At 40.1% G+C, this 19,876-nt stretch overlaps 1 protein-coding gene across 1 annotated transcript in view; it reads right to left on the reverse strand.

Annotated features, from left to right (window-relative positions):
• lama4 (laminin, alpha 4) overlaps positions 1–19,024 on the reverse strand; it is a 141,669-nt gene extending 122,645 nt beyond the window's left edge. The window contains exons 1-2 of the mRNA XM_039747951.1: positions 18,907–19,024; positions 18,452–18,693 (exon numbers count right to left, since the gene is read on the reverse strand). Of these exons, the coding sequence (XP_039603885.1) occupies positions 18,452–18,556 (105 nt within the window). The 5' untranslated portion in view covers positions 18,557–18,693; positions 18,907–19,024. The remainder of the gene's footprint in view (positions 1–18,451; positions 18,694–18,906) is intronic.
• Between the last annotated feature and the right edge of the window lie 852 nt (positions 19,025–19,876).

Here is a 19,876-nt window from a genome sequence, read left to right on the forward strand (position 1 = left end):
ATGCGTCTCACCTGCTTATCCCGTACGGGCTTAGCAGCAGGCAAGACGCTCTCTGCAGCTGCCCTCCTACTTCACACGCTCGAGACTGGAGACCTCCCGATCCCTGGCTCGTATGGCACTCATCCCAGTCCCCAGACTTGATTACCCCAATAGCCAGGTCGCTCATATTGGGACTCCACCACCAAGCCTCCCGACTTCCGCTGCCTTTCGCTGCCTTCTGCGGCTCGTCGCTTTCACCTTGTCACTCCGCTACCAGATCGCCAGCGGAGCGACATCTACACAAACACCTGGGTGTCGGCCTAACACCCAGCTTCCTCGCAGCTGCCCACGAGCCTCGATCGCAGCTCACCACACGCCCGCGTGTCCGTCTCTCTCCTGCACCGCTTGCTTCCACGCTCCCTGTAACCTCCGTCCTCTCCTTTCCTTTCTCTCTCCGATCGTTTCTTTCTCTCTAATCGATTCTCCCTCTTCCCGAACGTTTCTTTTCTCTTCTTCCCTAAAACCGACTCGCTTCTTTTAAAATGACGAGGGCCCCAGCAGCTGCAGCATTAGCCGCGGGACAATCATGAATGTGGGCAGTTCCTCACCTGTGCACTAGGTGAGAAACGCCCACACCCTACGGATCGTCCCACGGCCCACTATGGCCCAACGTCCCCTCACTAAGCCGCGAGCACATTGATTATTTATTTAAAAATGGCCTTTACTCAACGAGCTGTGGACCCATAACACCACACCTCCACGTTCTTTTATTGGATTATTTATTGAATGAACTGCACTATTTATTGGAACACTGTTTTTGTTTTGATTGTTTCTTTTAATAAAAGCACTGTTTCACTTTTAACCATCCCCTTGCTCAGATGCTCAATTATTGCCTTCACTGACTAGCTCTCTCGGTTTCATTATCGACGGTGTTGGGTTCAAGGGTTCCCAAACAGCCATGGGAGCGTGGAGCCAGAACCCACATTGTCACATTGGGTGGCAGCGGTGGGATGAGCTAGCAGTGGGGGCCAGAAGAGGAGACAGAGCAGCAAGCGGGATTGGTAACTGACTTTTGAAAGAACCCACGTACCCAAGCCAGAGGAGGACATTTTTAAGGACTGAGCTTTTTAAGGGCATTTATTTATTACTGGTTTTTAATTGTCTTTTAAAGTTCTTATTCTTTTAATGTCCTGTTTAATGAAGGGGGCTTGGGTTTGTTTTATTGTGGGGAGTTGTTTTAGTGCTTTTATTGTTTTAGTGCAGTGTAGAGTGGCCGAGCTGTGGACCTGAGCTCCAGTTGCATTGGGTTGGCAGTGGTGTGGAGCCTTCCCATGCAACTGGAGTTTTATGGGGGTGGTATGTGGTATAGCGGGTCCACAGCTCACTGAGTAAAGGCCATTTTTAAATAAATAATCGACGCTCGCGGCTTAGCGAGGAGTCGTTGGGCCATAGTGAGCCGTGGGGCGATCCGTAGGGTGTGGGCGTTTCTCACCGAGTGCACAGGTGAGGAACTGCCCACATTCGTGATTGTCCCATGGCTAATGCTGCAGCTGCTGTGGCCCGCGTCATTTTTAAAAAGCGCGAGGCGGCTGAGATTGGAGGAAGGAACGAGAGAGAGTAGAGAGAAGGAAATGGAGGTTGGAAGCAGGAAGGAGAGAAAAGAGCACAAGCAAATCGGTGCAGTAGGAAGGAGGCGAGCAAATGCTCGCAGGTAGCTGAAGGCTGCCTGGGTGTTTGGCCAACACCTGGGAGAAGTGGTTGTGGTCATGCCCGCAGAAGTTTGTGGCAGGGCGGGAGTGATCGGGAAGGGGTACTGGCAGTAGCAGTAGTAGGAAGAAGGTCAGCTGCAGAGAGCGTCTTACCTGTTGCAAAGCCCGAACAGGATAAGCAGGTGAGACGCATACAGAAATGAAGGCACCAGGTTTGTTATTTGTTTTTAAAGATAGCTTCCTGATCGTTTTAAACCTCGTTGTTTTTAAGAAGACTTTTTCTAATGGTTTTAATCTCCACGTTTTCATCTTAAAGTATTTATTTATTGAAGAACTGCACTTTATGAACACTTTTATGTTTGGATGGACAGTTTTAAATAAAAGCCCTATTCACTTTTTGCACCACCCTTGCTCAATTGTTTGTTTGCCTCCATTGACTAGCTCATCGGTGACATTACCGACAGTGGTGGGTTCAAGGGTTCCCAAAATCAGATGGGAGTGTGGAGCCAGAACCCACATCGTCACACACCGGCCCCAGTCTTTACAATACATATGTTTATTTACAGTGGGACATGCTTTTTCTGTGTTCCCCCCACCAATGTGCAGTACCAAAAGCACAAATGTAAAGCATATAAGCACATCTTTCTGTCCTTCTTCCTCCACTTCCCTTCTTGCAAGCTTCATCCTTTTCCTCCCGATTGTGGCTCTCTGAATGGAGTGAGGCAGCTCCTTTTATAGAGCACCTAGAAGTGCTCCAAGAACCCTTTGATTTCCTTCCTGCAGCACTTCCAGGTGTTATGTGAAGTGCCGGAATAAGGGGCTCAGCAGTTCCCCATATGCCCACAGGACTCAACAGGGCTAAGTTTCCAAGTTCTAAGCCTATGGTACTGTGGTAAGGGGACTGCTCTCTGCTGTTTCGGGGGAGATAACGCCTAATGTACAAGCTCTCCTCCCCTAGGTCCTTCCATCACTAAGGCGTATAAACCTCAGCCCCTCCATCACACATGTAAACCTCTATTTGTCCTGTGCTGATTTTCTGTTTTATCTTTTTAATGTGCTTCCTGCTACACCTTTACTCAGAGTGTGTATTTCATTTTTCCTTGCATTGTTGAATTTCTTTTAATTTGTGATTGAATAGTGAGTTTTATGAGAAAGCAATGTGGCATTAACAGAGTATCACATATCACATCTCACAGGGCCATAACAACAAAACACTTCTGATGCAAACCAGACTATCTTCTTACAGTGTTCTGATAGATATTTGTGTCTTTAGAACGTCAGCTTTAATAAAGGGCTAAGCTCAAAAATTTACAAAATGAATCCTTTGGCTGGTGTCTTTGAGCCAACAAAAACCACTACTCTCAACTGACATCTAAGAATGGTATTGCAAAATAACACAAACGTGGTTTACCTTTGGGCGGCACGGTGGCGCAGTGGTAGCGCTGCTGCCTCGCAGTTAGGAGACCCGGGTTCGCTTCCCGGGTCCTCCCTGCGTGGAGTTTGCATGTTCTCCCCGTGTCTGCGTGGGTTTCCTCCCACACTCCAAAGACATGCCGGTTAGGTGGATTGGTGATTCTAAATTGGCCCTGGTGTGTTTGTGTGTGTCCTGCGGTGGGTTGGCACCCTGCCCAGGATTGGTTCCTGCCTTGTGCCCTGTGTTGGCTGGGATTGGCTCCAGCAGACCCCCGTGACCCTATTCGGATTCAGCGGGTTAGAAAATGGATGGATGGATGGTTTACCTTTAGTTTAGTCTTATAAAAAAAGTATGTAAAACAGGATATTAAAAATAAATAGAGTAAGATCAGATAAAGAAATAACATGAAATGAAAATTCTTCTTTAGCTGTTCAGAAATAATTCTGGTCCAGGGTGCACAGTAATGCTTCTGTCTTGGAGTTACAGGAAGAAACTGTGGGCAGACTGACAAAGCACTTTTCATTTTACTCTTTAAATGTACTGTGAGGATTACAGAGGATAACAATTCCTTATTTTGCAAGAGGACTGAGGCCCAAAACAAACAAACTCTGAAGATCATAGGCTGAGAAACTACTCAGTCAGAGTTTCCATATACAGTGGGAAAGGAGCTGCCAGATTTAAAAGCTTACAGCTGGCATCAGATTTTTCTGGTATTTAGGAGTGCATTCATTTTTTTTGTATCTTTAGGTGTGGCCATCCCGAGTGGAAGAATATGTAGAGCCCAATGTTCCATATTTTGGTATGAAAGAGTTTACAAAAAAACAATAACTTTAGCAAAATAAGTCTCATTTTGTTTAAACAGTTTTAATGAGTTTTGTTTTGCCCAGCTAATGCATCAAGTTGTTATTATATCCTTGTCACAACAAAGCACAAAAAATGTACACAAAGGCAAGACCCCTGCCCTATTTTCAGGTCCACTGGATTACCCACACCCAAGGCAGCCAAACCCCAAATTAACAAACAGACTTCAGTCCTGCCTAGTCACAAAATGGTGAACTGGATTTAGAAGTTCAAAAATACCTTAAGAAATTATTAAGAAAGGCAGGAGGACTGACAAACTTCTGGCTCACAATAACAGAAAACGGTTTCTTTAAAATTAACCAATTCAAATTAAAGGAGAACAAAAGTCAAGGCAGGGAATAAGGGGCAATAATAAGTTTTACCTAAAAGACAAAGATCTGCAGCAAACAAACCCAGCATCACAACACAAAGGAAATACCTGTGACAAGAGTAGGAGTCGCAAATCCAAGAACTCCAAAGATCAAGACAAGAAGCGTAAAACCAGAACTCAAAATAAAAATGTAATGTCGAGGTTTCAGTACTGTTATGGTGGAGCCAAACTATTATGAAAAAGACAGGTATTGAAACTAGGTTGGAAAGTAACATGAAATTTGTGACAACTGAAAAATCGAAAGAGACTAAGTCAAGACATAAAACAAACTCAAAGTCAAAAGGACACGGCAGAAAATATGTTACCAGGAAAACAGAAAAAAGAAGCATGAAACAAATCAAAGGTTGTTTCTTTGTTTATCCAAACACAGATAATGAGATGAGCCTCATTCTGATATTCAAAGTGTTATGCTAATGATGTCACATGTCTTGCCATGGAAGGCCACATCCCCAGCAACCAGCTGGTGTCTAGACAACCATCAACCACACTGCTAAAAAGTGACTTAAAGCTATAACTAAAATGCAAACAACACAACAAGTGCAAAATAAAGCTTCTCCTTTTATACAGATGGGGTAATCCTCCAGCTGTATCATCAAGTGGCCCCGCCTCCTTAGCCTCCACTCAAAGGGGACAAGGTGGATAACTAAAACTAAAACATTCAATATTAACATAAGAAAATGGTAAAATAATTAATAAACACAATATTAATAAAACATACAATATGACATAAATGCAAACAGAAGGCAAATTCAAAAACAGAATTTACAACAACATATACAAAAGCGTATTCAAAAGACAACAAAAATATTAAATAGATAAAAAGCATATATAAGTCAGGGATGAGACCCTAGTTAGAACATAACAACAATGGCTTTAGTAATTGTGGCAGACGGCTGGGTCTTACCTGGTCAGGACACTCTTCTGAGGAGAGGACCGGGGGAGAGGACATGTCAACAGCAGTACTTCCCCTGGGACATGACAGGGCAGCCTCCCTGATTTGCATTGGGGCCATGGGCTTAGAGCTTAGAAGCTCAACCCTGCTGGGACCCGTGGACAGCTCTGGATTCTTGGTCTGCAGCACTTCTGCCACACCCGGAAGTGCTCCCAGTATAGAATCTGGGTTCCCATGCAGCACTTCCGCCACACCCAGAAGTGCTATGTGGAAGATGATCAGGGAGCACCTGGAGCACTTCCGGGTGCAGTATAAAAGAGGCTGCCTCACTCTATTCAGGGAGCCGGAGTCGGGAGGTAGAAGACAGAGCTTGCGGGAGAGGAATGGAGACAGCACAAGAGAAGGAGAAGACAGTAAAGTAAAGTAAAAAGGACTGAGCATTGTTGAGATTTGTGCATTGTGTGTGTGCTGTATTGAAGAAAACAAATTAAAACTGTGTGCTTTTGGAGTTGTGTCTCCTGGTATCTGAATGTAGTCGGGCTGATCTTCCACATAATATTAATGTCATACAAATCAAACTGTTTATTTATCAGCTCAGGTCAACTGTGAATTCATAATTACACACATGCAAAACATTGTTGAACACACACTCCTAACTCTTTTGAAACTATTCACCTTCTTTCAATAAAAGCAAGAAAAGAACAGAAATGTACAGTTTCACCAATGCCTAGTATGTAATGTGTAAAAAGTAGTCATAATAATGACAGCCAGATGCGCTAGTGGCTCATGGGTAAAAATATCACTGAATATAAAATCCAAACCCTGATCACTATGTCACTGTGGGATTTTCTTTGGGTACTCCAAATTCCTTGTTATCCTAAAGTTTTAGATTAGTTGTTGACTCTGAATTGGCTCCATATAAGTGAGCACATGTGTGCACATGATTGTGTGCCATTCTGTTCTGTTAAGGGTGTGCAACACCCTTTGTTAACTTAAACGTGTCATTAGTACTGAACACTGAAGTCTTATGAAATTTACAATCACTTAACTACAAAGAATGCTAAAACTTAATTTATGCCTACACTAAATTATCCATCCATTTTCTAACCCGCTGAATCCAAATACAGGGTCACGGGGGTCTGCTGGAGCCAATCCCAGCCAACACAGGGCACAAGGCAGGAACCAATCCTGGGCAAGGTGCCAACCCACCGCAGGATATACACAAACACACCCACACACCAAGGCCAATTTAGAATCGCCAATCCACCTAACCATGTCTTTGGATTGTGGGAGGAAACCGGAGTGCCCGGAGGAAACCCACGCAGACACGGGAGAACATGCAAACTCCACGCAGGGAGGACCCGGGAAGCAAACCCGGGTCTCCTAACTGCGAGGCAGCAGCGCTACCACTGCGCCACCCTACACTACATTAGATAAATTGCATTATACACAGATATGCATTCTGCAAGTGCAGAGCAATACCACTTTGTGCTTCTGCCAGCATTGTGCAGGGCAGCCACTATTTTTAACACATATGTCCTTTGATGGTATGTGTGATAGACTGTAGCAGCGTCACTCTGATATATATTCCCCTGGATATTTATTTCCTTTAAAGAAGGTCCCAAACAAGGTCCCACTCTCGCTGGTCCCTTGAAGCTGAAGTCCTCTCAGTAGCACTACCATGGGTCTATTTCAATAATGGACTTGTAAATTAGCAATGATAAACAGCAGCACCATACCCTAACAGCATAACAAGACTATTACTTCACATTCCTGTTTTTAAGGGCCACAGGAAACAACAACTACTAAGTGGGAACAAGAGGCAGCTAGCCTCACACTATGCCCAACCTTAACACTGTCAGTATTACTATATCGGTCATAAACATCACCGAGATGATGACCCACACATGGAAGCACTAAGGCCTGGAAGACTCTCTAATCTGCCCTCTTTCTCCCAATTTAATGTATGTTGCTCTTCGTCTTTGCCAGATGGGCTTCTGCCACTCAATCATCTTGTCTTGTCTGGCCTGTCAAGTGCCTTCTGCACTATGCTACAATATTTTCTCACAAATGCAGTAACAGGCAGTGAGTAATCATATAACACTATAACATGTTTTGACAATTTTAACCGGGATTCTCCACAATTTTGATTTTCTGGCTTTCAGCACTTTGGCAACTATGCTCTGTTAATGTAAGGTTTCTGACTTGCATGCAATGCAGCCAGGATGAACTTTAGCCTCTACATCATTAGATTATGTGGATTCAATAATGGATGCATGAAAAGATACAAGATGTCATGCATGTGTGTTAGAGGGTTACCTACTGTGCTCATCAAAGGTAAGCACTTCCACCCCACGACACTGGGAGGCACGATCACTGACTCTTTTCTCTCTTTTTCCAACCACAGCTCTGAGAAGATGCCAATTGAGGGCAACTGACTCCATCGCTTCTGGTCCACAAGCTATAAAAGCAGGGTGCTCCCATTTAGGAGATGAGCCACCTGCCTGACGGAGCCCTGACGTCCAAGCTCTCTTTAGAACTTACCAGCTGCAGCCAGTGGCTAAACATACATTTCCATTCTTCATTGCACCATTGTGCCTGTTATTTTGCTTAACCTTATTATTTCAGGTAAATAGGGGCCTGGCTGGCACCCAAACATTTCATATGGACTCTTGCATGTTTCAAGGTCAATGACAAAGAAAATAACACATTTAAATAAAATGCATTTATATATTTGCATTTCTGGACTCCTAAGTGAATGTGCTTTTCATTGTGGCCTGTAATAGACCTTAGCTCAATGTAGAGTTGTTTCCCACCCTGATCTCAATACTGTTGGCATAGACAGTATCTCAGTGTGACCTGCAGTTGAATAAATAGGTTAGAAATGGATGGATAATTGAATGAATAGTTTCAACCTTAAGGTCACTTAAAAACTTCTATACAAAAAGAGACTAAGTAATATTATGGTTCTTTTTTCTGTGCATATGATTCTTAAAAGGGAGGCAACAGACAATAAAATACAAAATATAATCCCAATAAAGAAGCAGTCATCTGTATACCTGGCTCCTCTCTTAAAGATTCCTACCTAATTGTTGGTAGAGCTCACTATATATCCATTTACTGTTTGTTACTGTACTCACTGACCAGTGGCCATTTGCTTATTTTTCGCACAGCTGAAGCCCATTACACCTTGGTAGTAGACTGTCTTGCACCCCTTTCCATTTACTGTGGTCACAAGAGAGCTTGAAAAGCTTTAAGAGAATATGACATTATCAATTTTAACACAAGTACCTTCTTATTTATCATAGTGCCAAGGAGTGGTGTACATGTAGTAGTACTACTATTGCTAATGCTATCTGCTGCAGTTGTCATTGCTAAATAAAACAAAGGTTTTAGTTGATCTTTTACTACCAAAGTGCCCATGATATTGTCTGAAGACAGGACTACAATAATTAAACCAAGATGTTATTATTATCATTACAAAGGCATTTACATGGTTACATTGTTAATGGACTCCATGATGGATTGGGGATTTTTTCTGTCATGCGCCCAATCCTTTTGGGGTAGGTTTTCACTTCCCTTGACCCTCTCCCTTGAAAGTAAGTTAATAAGCATTTATTCATATAGAGAACTGTAGATATTTGGTAGTAGTCAATATGTAGGACTTCAGCTGTTACCTTCATGGCATTTTGAATAACTTGAGTTAAAAGGAAATTGACAAGATATGTTAGACTTATTGGATCATTCTCATTAAAATGTTTCTTGTGGTAAAGAGAAATTTATAACCTATAGTGTAATCCAGCAGTAACTTTGCTATGTGTACCTGTGCACAGCATACATGACAGCCTGGTGTCCCTCTGAATCTGTGGCCAGTCTTTCTAAGCTCTTTCCTTTTTCCAAGTAAAGTCATTAATGAGTAGTTACAGTATGTGGGATGTTGTATACATTGATGTTACTGGGCCAACACAGCGCCATACATACAGTATATTGAGACAGTATTTACTGCTTGAGCAAGACAACAATCTGCCCTGTAATCTCAGGATTTCTTTCAATTGCAGGTCACATATAAACGCATAAACAGCCACAACATAGTTTTGAGTTCCAAACACACTGACTAACAGCAGCTTCTTGGACTGTGGCCAAAAGCTACAGGAACAACAGAACATTCCAGTTCTTTATAGAATTCCCCTGACCATAAAAAGGAACTGGAGTTCCAACTACAGAGAGTCAGGAGTTGTACCTAACGTGCCATTATATCACCTACTATAATTGATTAAATTTTATTACCTGTTAGGGAGCATAAAAACTAAAGTTTGAGTCGGCATTAATGCAGCATCTTTGCTAGTAGCATAATAAGTGAGACAAACAAGAATACATAACACATATAATTAACTGGTACACAAAAACAAAAAAATTAATTTGTACTCTCCCTGTAGCTTTTTAAAATATGAATGCCCACTGTTGAATGAAGTGTCTTTGGAAACCTTTTGTGTAAAACAGTGTTCTTTTTTTTCCCCCAGTGTTACCCCAAACAACAGAGGAGACAGAAGACTTAAATAACCTCTTAGTACATGCTAAGCATTTGGACTCACCTTTTCCATTATGTTCACTGGTTAGGGGACTAAGCTTCAACAATTTAGTATAATGTATATTGTAGTTAGTGTTCATATTTGACTATTTCTAAAATCACCCATTTATGAAATCATCACTTGTGTTATGTATATTTTATGTTTTGTTGCCAGTTTTTAATTATTATTTGTCATATTTATGTCATTTCTGACAATATTGTTTATAATTGGTTAATTGTGTACTGTCTCTTTAAATTTGCTTATGTTCTTTGGTCTTTGTGGGAGGAGCTCAAAGGAGAGGGGGTAACCCAGAAATCACCACTTTCGAGCCTTCCCTCTAGCAATTTAAGCCAGAGCTGAGAAGGCTCAGGAATAGGAGATCATTTAATTTCAGGTGGATGTTTTTGTGAGTATTGCTATTTTCTTTAGATTTTATTATTTTTCTTGTTTTATTTTGCTTCTGTTCCTGGTGTACTCTTTAGTATTGTGGGTTTGGACTTGTTTGATGTAGGAATGAATTTTAGTCAATTTGTCAATAATTTAAATTATTAGATGTGCTAATAAATGTGCTAAACTATATCATTTTACTTTGATTTTAGACACACAAGCAACAGAAAATCTAAAAAGAAAAGTTTTTCACAAAATAAAGAAACTCCCAATGGCAGAAAAATAGTGGGTGAAGAAACTGACAATATATACCAAAAGTTATGTGTCTCTGCTAAACGAGGGTGATGTTCTACTTCCCCTTCTTCCTCTTCAACATAAAGCACCATTGTTCTCTGCCCTTTAACCCTGAGTTACCATATCACTGCATGAGGGATTTGTTCTGCCCCATAAAGGAGTTGCCTGTTGAGTCAATGGTTACATCCAAAGAAGTGCTGCCTTTTGGGTCCAACTAAAGAGTCAGACAACCAGGTCTGATCTGCCCTACTCTATGCTGTAAGGTACCAGAACTTTTTGGCACCACAAATGGGGATGGGATACTGGGTGGTGTTAGGATCAGTTTAAAGCAGTGGAGATGCAAACAAGCTTAAAAGATGTAATAAGAATTAGTACTCTGAAAACATATACGCCAGAACGTCAATGCCATATTTCGCATAGAAATTAGAATACAAAACGGAGGCTCGGATGGGGGAAAAAACAAAAACAAAATGGTATTATGATGATAGCACAAAAACAACAGGAAAATAAAATAAATAAGATAAAAAGTAATTTACATGAACAATTATACAGAAAGGGATAATCATTTTCCTAACAGATGATGCAGGTGATACTCCATCCTGGAGGCGTGACAGCAGATAGAAACCAATCCCCTTCCAAACAACTTCTGGCGTTGTCTTATTTTCAATTGTAAGTCAAATGCTTTCAGAAGTCCAGCAAAAATGACATTTATTGGCTAAATGAACAGATATGCAACCTTTCAAAGCAACATATTGAAATTTGTTTAGTTAACCAATAAATGATGTTATTTTGCTTGACTTTTAATTGTATCCATTATTGCTAACTCAGTACAACACCCTACTACTAAAACCAAATGCTTATAATACTAATCTCAAGGCAATAGTACAATTCAGCATATACAGTACATTGTATCCATTCAATTGTCTTTTCAATCATGCAGCTATAAGACAATAAATGTTAATTTGGTTTTATAAAATACTAGCCATGATACCTGTCAAAGACAGGTAATAGAATAATTTTAAAATATTTGCTATTTTTTGTCCTGTGTGCATCTTCAGCGCCTTTTCTGTATATTCACATGTGTCTGACCATCTCATGGGCATGGCTCATGTGAGGGACATTCCCTTCAAGCCTGCTCAATATTTTCAAAGCACATTTCTCAGCTCCTGTCTGCTTTAATACACCTAAAGAAGGAGACCATTTACAAAAAATGTGGTAATTTCAACATACTATGACCGAAATGTACGCAAATACCATTAAATTAAAGTCTGCAATGTGCACTTTAATCGTGTCTGAATTGTTTGATTTGTAATTTTAAAACTGTGGAGCAAAAGAGTAAATCAAAGAAAAATGTGTATTTGTCCCATACATTATGGAGGAGACTGTATGTTCCCCTTTTTGTTCATTTTTGATTTTTCTGTTTATGTTAATATTATTAATCTTTTAGTTTCTGTGTGTCTATGTATTTTCTACTATGTTCAGTGTGTCTTGTGGGTGGTTCTCCAAGAGGCGGGGATCAAGGGAATGCCCTCAACCCTATGAAGACTGAGCAAGCAATCAGTCCCTTGCAATTTTTTGAATGTAGTTTCTTAGTTTCAGTGAGTTATAGAGATTTTAGTGCCTTTTGTATTTTCCTGGATCTGTGATGTTAATGCTCTGAGTTTTTGGGACTTATTTGCTTTAGGGTTGCCTTTTGTACCCCTTGGAACTTTTTGTCAAGAGGAGCATTTTATGATCAATAAATCTTTTATTTAGAACATTTTGTGTTTGCCATTTTCCTGACTAGCTGGGGTTTGAGGATTTTTTTTACCCCCTATTGGACATATTTTGGACTCTGCTTTCTTTAAAGGTCTGGAACAATCAAGAATGAATATTTTGTGTGCCAACCCAATAGAGTACTATTGATTTAAACATTTGGATTCAGCACTGGGTCAATCCTATAGCTGACTGAATTTTACCCCTTAGTAATTCAAATGCATTAGTACAATATAAAAATTGAGAATGTAGTGCAACATATTACAAATATTAATGCCTTTGGAGGGAAATGCCTAATCCAGAACTTAAATATTTTCAAAAATGGCTCGACATTACTTTTATTAATGATTATTTTTGATGATTCACAGCAAATATGAAGGAAAACAAAAAAAAAGTTTAAAAAATCAGGATGTGCATTAAATGTAAGTACATTGAACATATTTCTTTTTGTAGTTTTTTCTTTTTGTCTTTCAGAAAATTAAAACAATGCGACCAACACACTAAAGTCCTCAAGGGAACGGAGCCCCAGAGTACCAGTAGGACAATAAGTTGAGCCATTTGCATGTTTAAAACAAAATTTACAAGATTTTCTGATACTTTGATACATTAACTAGTAAAGATTCAACATGATCAGTTTTCAATAACTTGTATTTTAATTTTTTGTTTATTTATTTATGAATCTGATCACAGGTACAGAAAAGTAAAAAAAACAACATATTTCGAAGGAGCATGCTGGATACAGATCTTCCGTGCACGTGGGTGGTAGACACTAAGCCTAAGCAGTAAGACTGTTTTTCATTAGAGGTCTGTTCTCCTTTTAGCCTCTGTTTAGTCATCAGAAGAAACCATCTGTGGCCAAAAGAGCTAAAGCCACACCTAATATCATTCAGATTCAACTTTTTTTTTAATTAAAAAAGACAAGGCTAGACTTTCAACAGATGAGACACAGTTGCTCATACAAGTTTTTAACTTAACAAAAAATGGCTGTTTCTCCTATTCATACTTTGTACAGTCTTTTTTTCTGTCCTTTAATTCATGTACATAATGAATCCCCCTGTGTCATCACAAGCTAGGTAATTCTATTAATTTACATAGTTATGTCTTTGTGTTTGAGTCTTAAACAGCCCATAAGCACACACATAAATACATTTACTGTGCATGTCTGTTTTACAGTCAGCACCAAAGCACAGTTATTAGCACCCCTACCTCATCTGCTCAAAGCTTCAGGGACAGGAGTTTGATTCCTGGCCTGGTCTCTACCAACATAAGGTTTATACATTCTGCTTGTGTATGCATAGTTTTAAATTGGAAGTATTCTCCAGTGTTAGAAAGACACACCTAATAAGTTAATGGATGATTGTAAACTGTTCGCATGTGAGTATGGGTACATTAGTATGGCATGTGATGAAATGGCATCCTTTCTGGTTGTTACCTTCAACTTTATATCTGATATTGCCCAAGAGAGATTGCAGCTGTGTGCTGAATTTGGGTTAGCAAAGAAACAATAGACAGATTGTACACATACACACACACACACACACACAAAGAGTATATACAGGTGCCGGTCATAAAATTAGAATATCATGACAAAGTTGATTTATTTCAGTAATTCCATTCAAAAAGTGAAACCTGTATATTAGATTCATTCATTACACACAGACTGATGTATTTCAAATGTTTATTTCTTTTAATTTTGATGATTATAACTGACAACTGATGAAAGTGCCAAATTCAGTATCTCGGAAAATTAGAATATAAATTAAGACCAATGCAAAAAAAGGATTTTTAGAAATGTTGGCCAACTGAAAGGTATGAACATGAAAAGTATGAGCATGTACAGCACTCAATATTTAGTTGGGGCTCCTTTGGCCTGGATTACTGCAGCAATGCGGCGTGGCATGGAGTCGGTCAGTCTGTGGCACTGCTCAGGTGTTATGAGATCCCATGTTGCTCTGATAGTGGCTTTCAGCTCTTCTGAATTGTTGGGTCTGGCGTATTGCATCTTTCACTTCACAATACCCCATAGATTTTCTATGGGGTTAAGGTCAGGCTGGTTTGCTGGCCAATCAAGAACAGGGATACCATGGTCTTTAAACCAGGTACTGGTAGCTTTGGCACTTTGTGCAGGTGCCAGGTCCTGTTGGAAAATGAAATCTGCATCTCCATAAAGTTCGTCAGCAGCAGGAAGCATGAAGTGCTCTAAAACTTCCTGGTAGACAGCTGCGTTGACCTTGGACCTCAGAAAACACAATGGACCAACACCAGCAGATGACATGGCACCCCAAACCATCACGGACTGTGGAAACTTTACACTGGACCTCAAGCAACATGGATTCTGTGCCTCTCCTGTTTTCCTCCAGACTCTGGGACCTTGATTTCCAAAGGAAATGCAAAAGTTACTTTCATCAGAGAACATAACTTTGGACTACTCAGCACCAGTTTTGTCTTTAGCCCAGGCGAGACGCTTCTGACGCTGTCTCTTGTTCAAGAGTGGCTTGACACAAGGAATGTGACAGCTGAAACCCATGTCTTGCATACGTCTGTGCGTGGTGGTTCTTGAAGCACTGACTTCAGCTGCAGTCCACTCTTTGTCAATCTCCCCCACAGTTTTGAATGGGTTTTGTTACACAATCCTCTCCAGGGTGCGGTTATCCCTATTGCTTGTACACTTTTTTTCTACCACATCTTGTCCTTTCCTTTGCCTCTCTATTAATGTGCTTGGATACAGAGCTCTGTGAACAGCCAGCCTCTTTAGCAATGACCTTTTGTGTCTTGCCCTCCTTGTGCAAGGTGTCAATGGTCGTCTTTTGGACAACTGTCAAGTCAGCAGTCTTCCCCATGATTGTGTAGCCTACAGAACTAGACTGAGAGACCATTTAAAGGCTTTTGCAGGTGTTTTGAGTTAACTAGCTGATTAGAGTGTGGCACCAGGTGTCTTCAATATTGAACCTTTTCACAATATTCTAATTTTCCGAGATACTGAATTTGGGACTTTCATTAGTTGTCAGTTATAATCATCAAAATTAAAAGAAATAAACATTTGAAATACATCAGTCTATGTGTAATGAATGAATCTAATATACAAGTTTTACTTTTTGAATGGAATTACTGAAATAAATCAACTTTGTCATGATATTCTAATTTTATGACCGGCACCTGTATATTTAGATTTGAATACACAATGGAAGGTCTGAAACTTGAAAGTACACCTTAAGAGAAGGACCACGAGTCATAAAGGACTCATCACTATCTACATCCAGACAGTTTAAGGAAGCTATCAAGACCACTATTAGGATGTTTGGTTATATATACAATGTGTGGAGTAGGAGTCAAGGAAAGTTATGTTTAAGTTCAATAGCACACTAGTCAGGCCTCACCTGGAGTACTGTGTACAGTTTTGGTTCAAGCACTGCAGAGAAGAGTGATTGTAGGCTGATTCAAGGACTAAGAGCTATGACCAATTTGGAGAGACTAATAGGGTTGAACATTTTTATCTTAAGTAAACAAATATTAAGACGTATCGTGATTGAAGTGTTTGACATTATGAAAGGAATTAGCACAGTAATCCCAGCTTTTACTGTAAAATGACTTCAACAGAAATATGTTGGCACAATTGGAAACCTGATGAGGGTAAATTTTACACAAATGTGTGTGTGTGTGCCTCTCTCTCGCACGCCTGTGTGTGTGTGTGTTTCTCTTGCGCGCCTGTGTGTGTGTGTCGCGCTCTCTCTTTCTTGCTCGCTCGCTGCACAGGAAGTGCACAGGGAGAGACTGAACATGTACAAACCGAAAGGGAAACTGGCTTGTTAGTATACCGAGTGTGTGGTCGTGAACTGAGGCAAAAGTTTGGCAAACTTTTTGGTCGTAAACCAGTTTGTACGTGTACCAAGACGTTCATGAACCGAGGTTCCACTGTATACAGAAAAATGCTCAATAGTTCATCGATAATTACTTCCATTTTATGTGTGTGGCATAGGGGTTATGAGATAGAAGGCATGGTTACTGTCTTGCAAGTTGCAATATTAAGACTAAGATGAACCATCTGATTTCAGTGAAGGTTGTTTGCATTTCACAGCTAATGCTAACGTGTGCTGATGTAATTAAGGCTTTGGACTTCAAATCCCGAGGTTGTGGGTTTAACACTCGCTACTGACACTGTGAGACCATGAGCAAGTTACTTCACTTGCCTATGCTCTAACTGAAAAACAGAAAAAAATTGCATTTCAAATGTTGTAATTCACCTTGGATAATGATGTTAGCCAAATAAGTAAATGTAGATGAATATATGGCAAAGTGTATCAGGCAGGTTGTTGGCGTACATATTAAACAGAACTGGGCAAGCATTGAGCCTTGTGGTAAACTGCATACTATGAATAATGCAAACATGAAAGTTAAAAAGTACTAATCTGAATGTAACATTTTTCGTATAGTATCTCTTGTAGCCTTATTCACTGATGAAAGCTAGAAACAATGACTTAGAAAGAGCTTTTGTAAGACATTTATGAGTTGTAAGTGATTAGTTTATATTCATATTTACAAAGCATTTATATTCATCCAAAGACATGAATTGCTCAGGAATTGCAGGCAGCACCCACCTCAATTTTTCATTTCTGTATTTCAAAAAAGATCTTAATTTATGCATGAAGACAGCATTCTGGCTCAGTGTTACCCTATCTATCTTTGCCCACTTGATGTACTCTATTTGACATTAGCAGCTCACTAAAGCTCATAGAAAGTGCAAATTATAGCTGCCTTCAATTCTCATGTTATCTTTTGAAACCACAAACAATTAATTTTAAAAATAAAATAAAACAGGAGCTAAAATCTCAGCTCTTTCATGGTCCATGTGCACTTTGTCTGTTCTCTCTGAACACTCTGGGATTTGTCCTGCATCCTAGAAACATACAGGTTAGGTAAACTAATGACTCTGAATTGGCTCAGAGTGGGTATTGGTGTGAAGACTGGGCGCTGGGTGGAGTGGCCTTCTGTTTGTAATAGGTTCCAGCATAGATTCAGTTCCCATCTTTCTTCTATTATAATACAAGTAGAGGTACCCAGCGCTACCTGTAATTAAATATGGTGCAGGTGCCGACACTTAATAACTTCCTGGGAGAAAAATGTTGGAATTAAACCAAACATTCTCTGATTAAAACCATCTTGAGGAACCACTTTGCATACCTGTGTCAAGACCTTTAAGGTGGCAATTTTCTACTAAAGCACAGACTCAGTCACTAAATAAAGTTCGCTGGGGTAAAATTAAGGAATGGAGAACCACCTATGGTCTTCCTCTGTACATATGGGGAGTACAAAATTTGGTTACAGAGAGATGATTAACAGTGTGGAATTGCATTACCACACTAGCACACATTTAGCTTTATATATCTGAAAGCATAAATCAAATTCAATAAATGAACGTACAGAGAGAAATACAACAAGTAAAAAACAGGAGAATACTGTAGAATTATTATGACTGCCCTGCTTGCACCACAGAAGCAAAATAGAAGATAACTAAAAGTTCTTTCATTATTGTAAGCAAAAGTCATGGCTGTGAAAATGCACTATTTCTGCTTACTCTGCCTTTTATAACATAAACTCTTTCAGAACTCTCTTGCACTGCTGGCAGCTTTCATTTTATTTTTTTCAACTTGCCGCACAACTGGGGACCCAGCTACATTTGCAGGTTGTTCAAAACAGTGAAACAAATCAAAACCATACCTTCTGTAAGATTACAACATCCACATACCCTAATGTAAGACTACAACATCCACATACCCTAATGTAAGACTAAATCTGCAATTAATTATTTGTTTCTCATATAGTGCCTGTCATGGTATACTGCTCATTTCTATCTACTCTGCTCTCTTCTTGCTCTCCTCTGCATTTCTTAGTTCCACAAATTCTGCTGGATTCCCTGCAGATGTTTTCCATTAAGATTTCGATGGAACTGCATCTGCAAACTCTAAGATCATTCGAGGGGCAGAGCTCTGAGCTTCAAGCCATTTTTTCCAGCTGTTTCTAGCTTATTCGACTCTCCGTTTATTTTTCTGCTGATAGAAAGCAATCTTTTGATGTTCAATGCTATTTTTGAGAGTATATAAAACTTACTATAGTGTGAGCATGATGACAACTATCTATCAATATATCAGGAAAAAAATGATCTCTAATTCTATTTGATTTTTACCCTTTAAATATTAAAATAAATTATCATTAAAAGGGCCTTACTGTGACCACATTCTGCTGCCCCTGTATTCCTGAGTCAACAACTGATGAGACAAGTCCAAGTAATATGCAGAAGAGCCACGCCAAAGGCCAGACCTTCCAAGACATTTCTTCTGTTTCCTAGAGTAGATCTGGACAGTTTCCTCCTGGTGTCAGGTCTGAAGTTTAAAAGTTCCCCTGCCGCCTGAGCCCAGATGTGCGGCTGCTGCTGCTGCTGTTGTTGCTGACACAGTCTGAATGAGGCACTGTTTAGAAAAAAAATATTAAAAAAAAATTGAGTTTCCTTCCCTGTTTGTGGAGCTGTTTTTTCCCCTAGAGCCTCATGCTAATTGGCATGCAGCTACATAGTCCCAAGCGGGAGAGGGAAAGAAAGCGAGCGACTGAGAAAGGAAGGAGAATAAATGTCAGGATTGCCTGCGCCTGAACACTTTGCTTGTACTCTCAACACTTTATCTCACCTTCAGCAGGATGCAGGATGAGTCTGCAGCTAGGGATCTGGCTTCTTTCACAGCAGCCCTTTGCCCTCAGAGGAAAGCATGTTCCGCCCTCCTCATCTGCTGTCCAACTAGTGAGCTCTGGCTTCTGCTGTGCAGACAGCTGCCGGCCCATGCCAGCCTCCTCCCCTCGGCTTGTTTTCTCAGGCACGGTCAGGTCATTCAGTCAGAGAAGGTGCCAAATATTTTAAAACAGTACTGAAGGCCTGAGCTCACTGAATATGTCAGCAAGGGTTACTGCAGTCAACTAGCACTACAAAAGAGGTCTTGTTTCAAAGAAGTCATCCAGCTCTTCCATCAGACTTTCACTTTTGTAAGAGAGCAGAATGATAGTTTGCCTTTTGAATGAATATCCTTGACTTTTTCATCCCGGCCCCTTTATCAACTTGTGATTTCTCAGGGCATGGAAGATATGAAATAAGAAATGGCACTAGACACTTCTCGCCCTTTCACAATAAGGAGTTTGTCTGCAGACTTAAATGCCGTGTTGTATCCTGCATGAAAAGGCTTACAGTGCTGAGCAAAACTGTAGGAAAATTCCGTCAAGAGCTGATCCATGCACATTTTTTTAAAAATCATTTTATAAGAAGTTTCAAAAGTCCCAAAGGAAGGATATTTAAATTTGTTTTGAACTTGCAATCCACTTGCAGTCCAAAATGTAATCTTAACTGTCTAATCTAAATAAACCAGCTAGTAAAGTACTACGTGATTAAATATAACAATATATACAGTACATTTGATTTTGTTTTGTATCATTTTCAATTTATTTATATTAGTTTTATTGTTGGTTTTGTTCATTTTGAGTTATTCTTTTCATGTTTTTGCACTTTTTCTATTAATTTTGCCTATCGGGTGTTACTTCTGTTCAGTACCCTTAAATGTGCCTCTAATCCCTGTGTTTTGTGGGTGGAGCCCTAGGAGGTGGGGCCACCCT

This window comes from Polypterus senegalus, chromosome 3, assembly GCF_016835505.1.
Source record: "Polypterus senegalus isolate Bchr_013 chromosome 3, ASM1683550v1, whole genome shotgun sequence".
Classification (NCBI taxonomy): Eukaryota; Metazoa; Chordata; class Cladistia; order Polypteriformes; family Polypteridae; genus Polypterus; species Polypterus senegalus.